We start from the raw sequence: 14831 nt of genomic DNA on the forward strand, positions 1-14831 counted from the left end.
TGGCCTTCAGTTTTCCTCGTGTATTGAGGGTGGGACTTACTGAGACCTGAGGCTGGACGGTGTCCTCTCCCCGCGGTCACCCTGGCAGTGGCCGTTGCGCCCCCGAGGCAGGACTCTGGGCGTATTCCCAGCAGCTGGTCTCTGACCGGACTCCCAGATGCGCCACCTCAGACACACACCTCTGTGCTTTCAAGAACTGTGGTATTTTCTGTCGCTTTGGTGGGGGTGGGCCGTGCTCGATGCTTTGCCTCACGGTCACCAGCAAGGCTGGAGACGCGGTCCCAACCCACGGGCAGCCTCCTCAGGCAGGAGGGGAGAGCGGCGTGGTGCCCGGTGGCCGCCCGTGAGGTCTGGAGCCCCGCCCGCCCCGGGGACCCCCGTGAGGTCTGGAGCCCCGCCCGCCCCGGGGACCCCCGTGAGGGTCGCCGCCAGGCTCGCCCGCCCCGCCCGGAGGCTGCGCCTCGCCGCCCCCGGAGGGCCTGGCGTGCCCCGGGGAGCCCCCGCGGGGCGGAGGGAGGAGCGCAGCGCCATGTGAGGAGCTGGCGGCGGGCAGCGGCCCTCAGGGAAGACAGATGGGGTGAGAGAGAGGGCGAGGTGCGGCTGTCAGCGCGGCCGCAGCCCCGCCGCGGAGGGAGCCCCTCCTCCCCGCGGCTCTGCGCCTCTCGCTCCCGGCCCGGCGGGAACCATGGCGTCCAGCGAGGAAGACGGAGGCGGCAACGGCGCGGTGGAGGAGAAGGAGAACGGCAAGAAGAGGAGCCTGGGCGCCCTGGCCACGGCCTGGCTCATCTTCTACAACGTCGCCATGACCGCGGGGTAAGCGGGCGCCGGTGCGCCGTGGGCCGGCAGTGCGGGGCGGCGGGAGGCGGGTGCCGCTCGGGCGAGGCGAGGCGGGGACCCGGGGACCCGGCAGGCTGGCGTGGCCGCGAGGTAGCCGGGGGCGGGAGCCGGTGCGCAGGGGAGCCGCCGGCTGCGGGGCTAGCCCGAGCCTGCCGGGCATTGCCTAATACGGTGCAGCGCTGCCAGCCGCCAGCGCGTCACCCCGAGCCCGCCGGGGAGGTTAAGTATAGCCGGGACAGGAATGCCGGGCGGGGGCGCCGCGCAGGCCGCCTCCCCCGGCACAGCCGCCGCCGCCCCTCCAGCGCCGCCCGCCGCCGGCCACCCCCGCGCCCCGCCGGGGGGCGGCTGCCAGCGGCCGCGGGGAGGCGAAGGCGCCCGGCGGTGCCACCGGCGGTTTCGGGGCGCGGGGTCCCTGCGATGCTCAGCTTTGAGGGTAGTGGGTATTTATCTTGAGTAACAGATCAAAAGAGCACTCAGGTTTATGTTGTTAGTGCTCCAAGCGCGTATTTTCACTTCTTGAAAATCTGCCTTCTTCACTAACACCTGGAGGAAAAAAAAGCCCAACCTATTAATTTCCACATGCTTAAAGGAAAACTAAGAACGAACAATTTCATAACTTCCAGGCTGGCATTCATCGTGGCAACAGTTTTACCGTGGTTACCGGTGGGTGAACCCTGTGCCGTTTGAATCCCGTAGAGCAAAACTGACGCTGTAGTGGAAGCAGGCGTCCAAGCACTGATGCAGAAAGCCGGGGTTATGACCGTAATGGCTTTCTTCTCACTGGATTCTGCGAATCTGAACATGTATTCAAGTCTGTTCATACACTGCAGCAGCACCTTTTGAAAAGTGCTTTTACTCAATGTGATTTTTTTCTAGCTGGAAGGTTAATGATACCTCATTGAATTCCCAGCCTCGTGCTCAATGTGTGAATTTGCTAATGAACACTGACTCTTGCCACTGGCTTTTATACGTCTGTAGAAGATTACTGAAACATTAGTTTTGACCTGATTCAGTACCTCCCACTTCCTTCTTTCCTATCTTCCGTTAACATAAAAAAGGATTAAGACATGCAAAATTGCATATTTTATGTGGAAACACAAAAATAAGAGATAGGAACAAATTCTTATGATCTTTCATGGATACAATTTAAGAGAAAAATAAACATTTGAAATAAAGCAATGCTGAACAGGGGCACTACACAGGATAAATGTATTTGTCCATTGGTCCAGGCAGTGCAATATAGCAAAGTGTTTCCAGAGTTTTAACAAACTAATACATAATTGCATGTTAGCAACCATTCTAAGAAAAAATTGCGGCTTATCTTTCTTTCTGACAAAGATTTAAGGGACTGAAATGGCAGATCAGTACCCAGTCTTACTGAAAGTCCCAATTGGAAATGCTACCTTTATTAAGGAAAGTGTTTTCCATTTCCTGGTGATTTGCAATACAAGGGCTTTTCTGAGATCCAAAGTCAAAGCCACTGGTAGCTAAATAAAATCGATCTACAAAAATTCATGTCCAAATAAAAATTTATTTAAGAAAAATATTTGCAGTCTCTGCTTCTGATTGTAGTCCAAGGTTACTTCTCTGTGCAACCCTTTAGTTGCAGAATGAGGTGCAGAAAATGCCTTGTTAGATTAGAGGTATTATGCTAGGCTAGGGCAGAGCTGTTGCTGCACCATTTGTGCTGCCAGCTGGATGTAAACTCACTGTCATGTTCCTCCTGTCAAACGCTTCCCTATAAAACAGGGCAGTTTTACTGTGAAGGACTACCAGTGATATTCCAGTAATTCCTTTTTCCACAGTGGTGGGAGAGAATGTCAAATTAATGCACTCCAATTTAAAATCTGTTATAAAATCTAAGTAACGCTTGTGGGGGCGAATTTTGGAGCACTGGCAGATTGGATTCATGGGCTTAAAGTAGAAGGGATCAAGGAGAGGACTCATTCCTACAGTGTGAGGAAGCCCGACTACCTCTAAGTGAGTTTGAAATGCCATCATCAAGTGCTGGAATGGGCCATGCCGAGTGACTGTGTAGCAGCGGGAACCGTGTGTAAGAGTTAAGGGGCTGATACTGAAGTACATGCCATCCGAGGCGAACAGAGAGCTGTCATGATCCACATGACACTAATGCTGTTACAGCATAACGGGTCTGACCAAAGATCAGTATTTCCTGGTACCCTGTTTCCAATGTTAGCCAGTACCTTATGCTTAGAGAAGAGTGTAAGAATAGGAAAGGTGTTAAATATTTATCCAAATGTTTATATAAATATTTCTCCAAACGCTTATATGCTCTCCAAATCTGCCTCTGAGTATTTCTCAGACCCCTCTGCTTTGTCACTTGGGTCCTTCCTTAGACAGAGCTCATGTCACTGTACAGCATGTTTGCTATGGCCTTACATACAATGAAAGGACTGAGTGATTGTTCTGAGTATCACCAGACAATCAATTAAGCTGAAGTTATTGTAATCTTTGTATTTTTATATTTAACTCTCAAAATAGCCACCCATAGCTCTGGTTATGCCAGTAAGCCTATATTAAAGAATCTTTGTACTTTCTTAGTCTTTGTGGATTGAAACCTGAAGTTTCAAGGCATCTCACTACTATGATGTTTGTAAGAATGTGGTGTAGCTCTGCATTAAGCGTGGAACATACATGGTACGCTATTTTGAAAATCTTAATTATATAAACATGGATTAATTTTGCAGAAGGAATTGTGCATGCCTTGGGTTATTGTACTGGGTCTGGGCCAGGTGGTGGGGATCAACCCACCACAGTTTAGAAGTTTATTTTTTTTAGTCTAATTTCCATCTGAGATCTCAGTTTAAGTTTTATATCAAATTCCAGTTTGATTAAAAGATACTGTTCCTTTCTTTCTTTTACACTGGAAGGGTTATCAGTTGGTAGTATTGTTCATTTTCCTTAAAAAAAATACAAAAATATTAGCCATCAAGTATGTTAAGTAAATGTATCTGCCTTTGGAAGCCAGGAGTGTAGAGCGCCCATCTTTCAGCACTTCAAAGTCTGATTATCAAAGACAACACTTCTGAAAACTGAATCATAATGGTAACTTCAGTTGGACAATGGCAAACAGAACCATTCAGATGACTAGTCAGTTCTGAAAATTATGAGTTGAGGGGCCATGAAAAATGTAAAAAAGATGTGTACAGGTTCCAGTCCTTTACTTATACAAGTCTGCAACCCAAAATGGTGGCTTCAGTGTCGAGTTCATTGCATGTTTTCAAATAACAGTAATTCACAGTAAAGGTGCATGAGGATTTAATAGTAAAAATATGTAGTCACTACTGGTGAAAAGTCTGATGGACCCACGGTTTTGCGGGGTCCCCTTAGTTCAAGTCAGTCCTCTGAAGGTAAACAAGTCATTCTCTATCCTTTTGCAAGTAAAGAGATAAAAGAGTGTAATGTTTACATAACATTATATAATATTTATGTCTGAAGATATTTTTAATAATCTCATAAGAACACCGACAAGTGCAAAAGCAAAGATATTCTGTGAAGAAAATACTCTAATAAATTATTTACAGCGGATGGATATTTTTAGAATTCTAATTTGAAATGTATCCATTCTCTTTCTTTTGTAGGTGGCTGGTATTAGGTATTGCCATGGTGCGGTTTTATATACAGAAAGGAACACATAGAGGCTTATTCAGAAGCGTTCAAAAGACGCTTAAATTTTTCCAGACATTTGCTTTGCTTGAGGTAAATTTTAAACATTAGTTTGCTTTACTGGATGCTGCATATCATAGGCAAAACACGTTATTAACCTGAATTTAATATCAAAATATTATACTATTCCTTAAAGTCCTTTCAACTCATTATTTAATGACTTTGGGGGGGTGTGCAAGGTGATTAGTTGAAAAAAATGGACACATTTTTTCAAACTTAATTCTAATATTTTTTAAAAATCAAACACTGCCTGGGAACTGCTTTGATGTGAGAGTCTCTAACTCAAAAGCAAAGCCTCTGAAGGCATTCCAGCCAGCAGACCAACCCTCAAGCTTAGTAGGTATCTTGTCTCCATCTCCAGAGATGATAGCTTCCCTCTTATTCCATATACTGGACTCATGATCCTTCTGTGCCTTTCCTGGTTCTGCTTATTTCCAGACTGGATTCACGCTCCCCATATGATCCGTTACAACAGGACCTGTGCACGTTGTGCAAAGTATTCTTTAAATAGCGTGACTTTTGCCAACTGGGCGGTAGTGGTCTCACTTTATGGTACATCTGTGGAATGACACTGTTGGGTGTATTGAGCACTTACTGTTCTTTCCCAGGCACGACTAAGAGTGCTTATCTACCTTTTAACTTCTTTTCTCAACCTGTAGTTCAAGCAACTATTAAATCATGTGGCCAGCTGTATATAGGCTTTTATGCTATTAAACTTCCACAGTAACTATTTTTACTCAAATTTGTCAAAATAATGAAAAACACCCCATTTGCTAAACTGACCATAAAATACAATAAATCTGAAGCTTCATAGGTGTCATTGGTAAAATTCTAATAATGTTACTAATCCGTAAAGAATACAGAACATTTTAAAATTGCTTTGCGTTTAGCATCCCTTATATGACTCCCTCCACACTGTCCTGTAAAAATCTTATTTTAATAAGATAGTGGAAGGGAACTTACTAGTTGAAAAAATAAATGCTTTTTAAGTATCTAAATATGTAATAGATACATTTAATTAGGAAAATAAATCTCATGTGTTTGCAGAGGTCAGATACTGAGCCCATCACAGGTTGCCAGGGCTCTAACGTTTATTTCTTTTAAAGACTGTTAGCTGTAGACAATAAAACAGTTCTTCAGAATTAAGCCTAGGTTTATATCAAAAGGCCATGTTTGTAGTGTAGATAGCAACATACTGTACATCAGTAACCTCTAACTTATTTTTATTTACAGGTAGTCCACTGTGCAGTTGGTGAGTTCTTTGTTTTAGTTTCTCCTGTAACTAATTAAAACATGAATTGTGGAACAGAGATAACATGTTTCTCTTTTTAAGGAATAGTTCGCACATCTGTGCTTGTGACTGGGGTCCAAGTGAGTTCAAGAATCTTCATGGTGTGGTTCATTGCGCATAGTATAAAACAGGTATGTGTGTGAGCAAGTGTTTTTAAGGAGAAGCTATTAATACAGTTCTCATTTTTCCAGGAAGACCAGTTTAAAAATTAATGACATATACTTACATACTTGAGTGCGATTTTGGAAGTTGGGGTTACAGGATGGCATTTATGTGCTTCTACCCAGGAGACTGGGTCTGGGCCTTGGCTGTGAATCGGTACCATCTTCGGCATCGTGCCGGCTGCAGTCTACCTATGCGAGATCAGTGACTACTGCTGTTATTTACCAGCAAATCTACCAGAGTGTTACCGGTTCCCTTTCAAAAACTTGAATTAGTACTTAGTGAATTAATCTAAATGAAAATATGTCTTAAATTGAATTTAGCTTGATAAACATGGTTGCGATTTTGCAATTTAATTTAGGAACCTTCCTAAGATTTTAATGTTATGGGAATATTAACACTTGATGGCATGCACACTGCATTGTTTTCATTAAAAACGTATCAAGTCATCCAGCATGCCACAGAGACACTTAAGGTCCTGTATAAATGGTGATAGTTTATTTGCCTGGCTGTAGGTGGTTATTGTAAGGCTAGTGATTTGTCAGCAGAATGAAACAAGCAGGCTGCTTACAGCTAGTAGATAGGACATTTAGTCCAGGTTCTGAAGACTGCTTTCTGTGAAGGGCATGTAAGAATTTAGTGATAGATTTTGAGTCCATGCTCCTGAATTTCTTTAAACTTAAAAAGCTGAGCCATTAAACTGTCTCACCAGCAGATGGCATATGCTTTTCTGTTGATGGGCTGTTATAGCACCTGCCCCAGTTGTCAAATCCCTTTGTTTCAGTTCACAGAGGACTTGCTTTCTACACTTATCTTTTCCTTTACTGTCGTTTTTCTTAACATGGAATAGGCTTTTCATAGCTGTGCCCAAGAAAAATACATCTAAATGTATGTCTGATTGTATTTCACGCTGTTATTGCTTAGCAGGCATGAATGTTCAGGGTCACTCTAAGTGGTGAGAGGCATGTTAGTGATAATAGCCAGACCCAGATCTTTCTACTTGACTGGAGATTTGCCAGGCAACAGATAGGAAATCTCTGCATACTTATTTAGATCTCTTCTGCTTGGATTTAGCACTGTGACATGAATCCAAGTTTGGGTTATCAATGTTTGTCTCTCGTCGCATGAGGCTAAGAACAGCCTGATTCTGTCTTTCCCTTTGCTTATTTGTTTGGATGTCTTTGCACTTCAGTTGTTGCTTTGTTTGTGAGTTTGGTGGTATTTTCATATCTCCTTTTGTGATGTTGGTGAGATCCTTTCACTGAAAGTGCACCTTCTTTGATTGACACATTGAGGGCACGATTTTATGAGATGATAAGCCCTTAAAATTTTTCTTGACTTTTGACAGTTTTGCATTTTCAGCATCTTTGAGATGTATTAAGCTTTGCCACCATGTTGCATTTTATTAAAAAAAAATGTTTCCCTTTTCTGTAATTTTAACAAAACTTGTGTTACTTTATTTTATTTCACAGACATCCCTGGAGCTTTTCAGCCTTCAGGCATGGAAGTGTATTACAAAATTCCTTCCCTTTTAAAGAAAAGAAAATTACTTGCGTGTAATTCTTCTCAGAAGGTAGTGTTTGTGATAGATCCCCATGTGCCTTCTCTGTATTTGGGGATTTTTGTTTATTTGTTCAGTTAGAGTGGAAAAGAACTGATGTTTTGAAACAGCAGATAGGAGTGCTACCTACCGATGAGGCAGTTTAATGACTCAGAACTTAAATCTTAAATGGGACTGTTGAGTGAGTTTACCCAAAGCTCCCGATCTAACTACTCTTCATTTAGTGATCCACCTGTGTTCCAGCTCCTTAATTATCTTACAGCTCTCTGAAGTCTGCCAAATTGATCTTCTGTGACTCAGGTGCAGTTAGTAGATTACACCAAGCAATTCCTTTTGACTAAAGTTTTGTGGAGATATGCGTTACATGGCTAGGAAAAAGCAATATAAAAATAAGAGAAAATCTAGGAGGCAGAGTAGTGAAATGCAGAATGGGTAAAAACGGATTACGAAAGGAACATATCTTCTGTGTTGTTCTTGCTGTTTTGAGGAACAGCAAATAAACAAATAAATCAACCACAAATAAAAAGTGGGACAGTTAGATAGCATAGTGAAAATGCAGATGGAGAATAAAGAGGAGGAATAAGCTCAATTATAGGGTTTTATATTGTGATATTTGTATAATAGATAAAGATTGCTTAGTTTGCAAAAAGTCTGTGTGTTAGTAAATACATATGATAAAGAACTGTACATGGTAATGGTTTCAGTATATCACTTTTATGCTAAAATTTTCTCTCTTTACAAGATGTTAGTTCTGTTCCATATATCTTAAACAGCAGTCTGTTGCAGTTTGCACAGAAAAGAAGCTTAAGGATGAAGCAAGTCTTGGTTCTTTATACTTCTGCAGATCCAGAATGAGGAGAGCGTTATTCTTTTTCTGGTCGTATGGACTGTGACAGAGATTACTCGATATTCCTTCTACACATTCAACCTGCTCAACCATTTGCCATACTTCATTAAATGGGCCAGGTGGAGATGTCTTGCACTTGAGTTTCTCATGGTTCTGTGCATGTTAGTTTCAAGCATGCTGAGCTAACACACAGGAGAGCAGATGTCTGAGCTTCGGTTATGTGTCGGCAGAGTGCAAGTCAGTTGCTTTCTGTACTTGGGATCGTTACTTGGTTTTAAAATGTTAAAAATATTTTAGCTGACATTCTGGGCTGTGATTTGTACTTTGCTTTCAGTGTCTCACAGTTTGAACTCTGCTTTAATTTACTTAATTGTTTTTTTGTTTTTATCTTTGGAGTCATCTTTTAACTTACAGTATGGCTCCTTAAGGTGCTTTTGAATACAATGCCCAAAATTAAGTACCTGTGTTAGTCTTTGTGGATTTCAGGTCTTTGAAAATGTGGGAGTTGTTGTCACTAGATCTTATGCATATTAGTACTTTATGAGAAGATCTGCTTTATCAGAGCTTTTTTAAAGTTACATTCATGTAATGAAGCTAAATATTGACTTAGTTTAGCCCACATAAAAAGTGTGTTCCATATCAAAACTGCTTTGATTTTGAAGCATGCTTAAGGTTGGCCACTAGATCAGATATATTACAGAGACTGCATGTTTATCAGGAGACTTAATTGGAAGAGTAGTATTCTCTGTAGTCATTTTTTGGAAAATACATGTAAGACACAGCCTTACACTGTTAGAAGGAAAATATCTTACCTACATTCAGTGCAGGAGACTTTTATTTGAACGAGCGTGTTTGTTTATTTTCCTATATTTTTGCTTTATAGCTAATGCAGTTCTGATGCTTCTAATGCACTTCTTTGATATGTCTGATATTTATATCTATTCTTATAATACGTTATCTTTTTGCTAATACCTAAGGTGGTAAGTTTGGTTATGTTTAAGCACTAAACGGCAAGCTTAAAAATAATCAGGTCTGGTTTCATTAATAATTTTTTATGTAGGCTTCAGAAAGAGAAATGCATTCAGAAAGTACTACATTGACAGATACACTGACTTGATGGCAAAAGGTGTTATCTTGAATGACAAAATTTTTGTTTCCTGACAATAGGAAAAACTGACATTCTCACCGCAGAGATATGTGGTGAAATATACTATAAACAAAACATTTGAAAATGTGTTATCTTTTCATAGAGTCCAAAATATCACATCAAGATTTATGGATAATCAAACAGCACAACTTGGCATAAATTCAGTACTCCCAAGGGATCTGGAAATTTCTGCTCTTTAGCCTATAATTGTAAAAATGTTTGCCTGTCCATTGTTAACGGAATAGGTATGCTCTGAACTGTAGTTCAGAATTTTTATTTTGGGGTTTTTTTTTTCACTGCACAAAGACAAACTGTTTGTAGGTCATGGTATCAGTTCCTTCCTACACCTCCCCTAATCTGTTCTCTGACCTGTGAGTCCTCTAAGCCCATTTGCTCCTAGGAGGGTTTCATGTTTGGTTGCTGGTGGTTTGGATCTCATGTCTTTTGGTCATGGAGCGCACACTGTACCTTTCTCTCTGTGCAACAGTTCTCATTGCTGTTCCCTGCGTGAACTCGAGAGATGTTTCTTAGGAGAAACTGCATCTCCATGGTGCAGTATGGTAAGGACAGCACAAACTGTAGTGATTATGTTTTTCATTTTGTCACCACCTATGTGGCCTACAATATTTAAACCACATTTTCTTTAAACTGAATGCCTTCACCTTTTATTTGAACATCTTCTTTCCATATTAAAATGGATCTGATAAGTTTCTGGCATTTTCATTTTCTTTTATTTTTTATTTTCATTTCCATTAGTGGTAGATGTAGCATTATTTGGATTCCCATGTGGCAGTGGATAAAACAGGCTTCTGATGTTTCTCAATATTTTCATTATCTTCAAAGAAATTATAATACATAGAGTTGACCCAGTATGCATGCACTGTGACAAAGATATGTAGGATCATCTGAATTTGGGATCCAGCCCTGGTCTGAATCCTATCGGTGACAACAGGAGCAAGAACAGTAAGTTTTAAAAAAAGACATTATTGGAGACTACAAATCTGTGGATTTTTCAACTCTTTAGTATTAGAAAGATATACAAACATTCTGATACTTCACTGTTTTTAAATAAAAGGACTGAGGAATGCATTCTCTGTAAACCTAGCAACACTATCCAAAGTAACTGAAACAGGTATTCTGTGCCAAGACAGGATGTGGTCCTTGGTTTTGGTGCGGAAACTACTGTAATACATTGCTGTGCCACTAATAATAGCGAGAGGAAATTTTTAATTCATGGAGTGTTTCTTACAAGGGTTTTCTTCTTAAATGCAGATACAACTTTTTTATCATTTTGTATCCTGCTGGAGTTGCAGGTGAACTGCTAACCATATATGCTGCTTTACCCTACGTGAAGAAAACAGGAATGTTTTCACTGAGACTTCCCAACAAGTATAATGTCTCCTTTGACTACTATTACTTCCTTATTATTGTCATGTTCTCCTATGTGCCATGTAAGTATTACTTCACTGTAGTAACACTAACAGCATAATAATCAATTATCAGCAATGCTGGAAATGCTGCCTGTAGTTAAATTTGCCGAACACTTTCTATTGTTCCAAGCTTTGCTGTGCTTTAATTGGTTAGACTGATTTTTTTTCCATCCTGTTATCTGCCTCAGAACATAAGCTGTCTTAAAAATTTCAGTGGAAATGCTAAAAACATTCCTAAGACTTGGACAAAGTAAAAAACCTTTATACTTACACAGGAATGTCTGTAACTATGTCGCTGAGAATTTTTATACCCTCTGCCACTTTGAAGCAATAGCTTAAAAATTGTCCTGCAAGTTGTGCCAGAGATTTGCCTTGTTTTTATGGCTATTAATATCCATTTATGTGTCACCTCTGAAAATCACCATTTGAGCATGCTTGGGAAAAACTCGAAGCAATATTCTCCAAGATTTCATTTTCACAGAAATCAACCCTCCAAACTTCTCTGAACGTAATTCAGTCCCTGGTTTAATCAGATCGTCCTTGTACTTCTGGGTACCAGAAGCCACAGATCAATTGGCTAACCAGAGCTAAGATTCAAGAGACTATCTGTCTTGCACTTCCAGGTTATTTCCACTGGTAGCTAAGCAGTGTAGACAAGGAGAAGGCAACCTGATTCAGATATAGCACCATGCATGGGGCTAGACCAAACTAGGCAAATAGAATATTTTAGATAGTCTGGGCAATGAGGCTAGAAACAAGGCAAGAGATCAGGGAGAGGCATTGAGAAGAAGGAAAATTGAAGTTAAAAGGGTCTGTGATCTGCATCCATAAAAAGTAGTCGTTTAAGAAGTTGACTGTAAAGATGGCCTTTCACACATGCACACACACTGAGAAATATTCTGTCACAAGAAATCATAAAGGCCAATGAGAGAGATTTATATGAGTAAAAAGTGTCCTAAGCTACCATAACTTACTAACATTTTTACAATTGTTTATATAACTTTATGCTTCAGGAATAAATCCATTTTTTCTGTCCATTAAATATAAGGATCAAATTCTCTCAGAGAGTCAGGAGAGAGGGAGCTCCTCACTTCAGACTTGAACAAGTAGGGAAAACTGTATCCCCCTCAAAGTCTTAATTCAAACATGCTTACCACAGCACAAATCTGAAGACTTCAGGCACTGCGGGGAAGTGGTTAATTCCTGTTTATACAAAGAAAGTGTTGGAGGGAAGTTCCTTGAACACAGGGTATACATTCAGGGGCCCTTGTCTGACTTTTGAGTAATTATTGTTTTGTAATTCACTGCAATGTTCATGACTTGCTCTTATTTACCTTAATCAGCTGCAACACTGTGTGCCATTTTTCCTCAGTTCATTCTGCAAAACTGGATTTTTCTGTTATGTGATCTGTTGAATTTTTCCATCTAATTTGCTTTCTTTTATCCTTTGATCAAGTATTTCCACAACTCTACTTCCACATGCTGCGGCAGAGAAGAAGGGTGCTTCATGGAGAAGTGATTGTGGAAAAGGACGATTGAATCAAGCCGTGTAATTATGGTGCTTCTAATGGAAAAAAAAAAAGAGGGTAAAAACCAAAACTTCCTGTGATTTTTCTGAGTCCAAGTTTTAAAACATGGAACAAGAATAAACAACTGTGCATAAAATAGCATGGACTGTATTATTTTTACAATTAATATATCTTCAGACTTACCTTTTCATCCTTGGTTTCGCTTTGATTTTTGATTGTCATTTCTTCAGGCAAATTATTTTCTTATTTTCAGTAAGCTGACAAATAGCTGTAAGAATTGGAATAGTTGGCTCCAGTGCTTTCTGTTCTGGAAGTTCTGTTATGACCTGTAGTTATCATGAAGAACAGAAGGAGAGTAAGTTGTACTGAAAGTGAGTCTTCTGGAAAACAGAGCACAAATTAGGTAATGGTGTTTTTCATAGGCTAGGTGGCTTAAATGTTATTTAAGCTTAATATTAAATAATACCTTTCCAGTTATAAGTACTGTTAGCATGTTGTTCAGCATTCTTTGATTTACAGGATCACACTGTAGAATTCCAGAAGGACTTCTGAAAGGAGCTGAATTCTTGATTGTCAGTGCAAATTTAGATTTCTCTGTATTTTCACTTGTAATTTTAAAGATATGTAGAAGAATAGATATATCTACTGGTTAAATGTTTATGCTGAGGACTGAACTTGATGTGCCTACCTTTCTCTGATCAGTGGCTGGAATGGGACTCGTTTGCAGAGGAAGACTGATCGTCAGCATGTTTCTTATTCTACCTTTAATTACATATGCAGAAAAATCATGGTATTGCATTTAGAAACTGTAGCTATAGTGAGATATTTAACTTATAAATAGCTAAGTGGGATAAAATATATTTTTGAAATAGTGTCTTAAAATATAAATTGTGCTTTGAATCATCCCATTGTGCGATTTCAATTGTTCCCTCCCCATTAATTGTTTATACTGAGTTGACCTAATTCTATTTAATGTCTTCAGTAATCTGCAAGAGGGATCTACAGTATATTAATAAAAGTTACAGATGATACTATGCTATATGATACCTGAGTGGGAGAGGTCCAACAGATGGATTAAATGTAGACAAGAATTAGATACAGCCAAAGAGATGCAGAGAAAAGGTAATGCATTTGAGGAAACTTGGATATTTAATGAGAGAGAGAGAAGTTTGAAATGTAATAATGTAGTAAGAAGCCTTGATAATGTAGACAACAGAGTTGCTTCTGGCATCACTAATGTCAAAAGAAGTGTATATATGCAGAGGAGCTGCATCAGGCAGCTGGAATTCAGAATACTCCTTGTGATTGCTGAGGGAATTTCCAGATTATGCTCTTATACTTTGGGTACCTCAGGGGTGAGGAATTGAGTTAATCTTCTGAAAAGTCAGAGAACAGTAACAAAAATTAGTTGAAGTGAGAAAGAAGTCGGAAAGATCGAGTTGTTGTGTACAATTTTTTGTTATGTGACAAATACATGTCAAGGAAGAGGCTTTCTAAGTATGAAGGTGTGACTATATAAATTTGAAATAAGGTAAATATCCATTGAATATCAGAAGAAAGATCCTACTAATGAGATCATTTAGGTTGTGGAATGACACAGCAGTGCTTATGAATGCATACAAGTTCTTGGAAGGTTTTAAGTTAGATGTAGTAGTGGAAGATAATCTTCCTTTGGCAAGGGTTTGAACCACACACCTGAATAAGCAGTTTCCATTTTTAGCTTCAATGATTCTATGATAATACAGCTTTTTTGAAAATTGTAGATACACCTTTTTCTTCTGTATCAGGTAATTTGATGAAAAAGCAAGGATTTACTACATCCCTAACTTTCAAATTCCATTTTGTGCCTTAAATTTGTGATATTTGTGCATGTCTTCATTAAATGTAAATCAGTTTCCTTTCAAATGACAGGTGCATAGTGGACTTGAGATAGAATAGTTGTATTGCTTGCAATTTAAAAAGGTGTAATCTTTGTATTTTTTAGAACAAATTTCACGCACGGTGCTATAATTTATTCTTTATTTTATATGCAGCTAAAATTATTAAAATTTTAAAATAGAAACTACATTTACAACACTGCATCACAAGATGATTGTGTTACAGGTGTTCAGGCTAGCAGTTGTATTTGTCCAAAGTTCTTAAGAGTACTGTTGTATAAACTTCATTTCCTTTTTCATCCATGAGGAACATCATGGCAGTTTTTAGAAATATTTCTCAGTTAGCAAGCAGAAGAGTGTGATGAAATATGAGTAACTAAGATTAGACTAAGTTCTGTGTCTCTTTTTTTACTGTCAGGGCAGCTCACTGAAGACCATAGCTATCAATTCACTGAAAATGCAT

At 39.8% G+C, this 14831-nt stretch overlaps 1 protein-coding gene across 1 annotated transcript; it reads left to right on the top strand.

The window, feature by feature from the left end:
• Nucleotides 1-504: 504 nt before the first annotated feature.
• HACD1 (3-hydroxyacyl-CoA dehydratase 1) lies at nucleotides 505-14558 on the top strand. The gene is made up of 7 exons (XM_075082716.1): nucleotides 505-813; nucleotides 4440-4557; nucleotides 5758-5776; nucleotides 5858-5946; nucleotides 8383-8504; nucleotides 10805-10983; nucleotides 12419-14558. Exons 1-7 carry the CDS (start codon nucleotides 686-688, stop codon nucleotides 12499-12501), a joined length of 738 nt encoding a protein of 245 aa, XP_074938817.1. The 5' UTR covers nucleotides 505-685; the 3' UTR covers nucleotides 12502-14558.
• Nucleotides 14559-14831: the final 273 nt, after the last annotated feature.

The sequence above is a fragment of the Phalacrocorax aristotelis genome, chromosome 2 (assembly GCF_949628215.1).
Source record: "Phalacrocorax aristotelis chromosome 2, bGulAri2.1, whole genome shotgun sequence".
NCBI classification, from domain to species: domain Eukaryota; kingdom Metazoa; phylum Chordata; class Aves; order Suliformes; family Phalacrocoracidae; genus Phalacrocorax; species Phalacrocorax aristotelis.

Excerpts from the sequence above, each read along its gene's own strand:
- HACD1 (XM_075082716.1), top strand. The coding sequence starts at position 686 with ATGGCGTCCAGCGAGGAAGACGGAGGCGGCAACGGCGCGGTGGAGGAG. Across the intron at positions 814-4,439 it reads AACGTCGCCATGACCGCGGG|GTGGCTGGTATTAGGTATTG; the intron begins GTAAGCGGGCGC and ends TTTCTTTTGTAG. Across the intron at positions 5,947-8,382 it reads TTGCGCATAGTATAAAACAG|ATCCAGAATGAGGAGAGCGT; the intron begins GTATGTGTGTGA and ends ATACTTCTGCAG.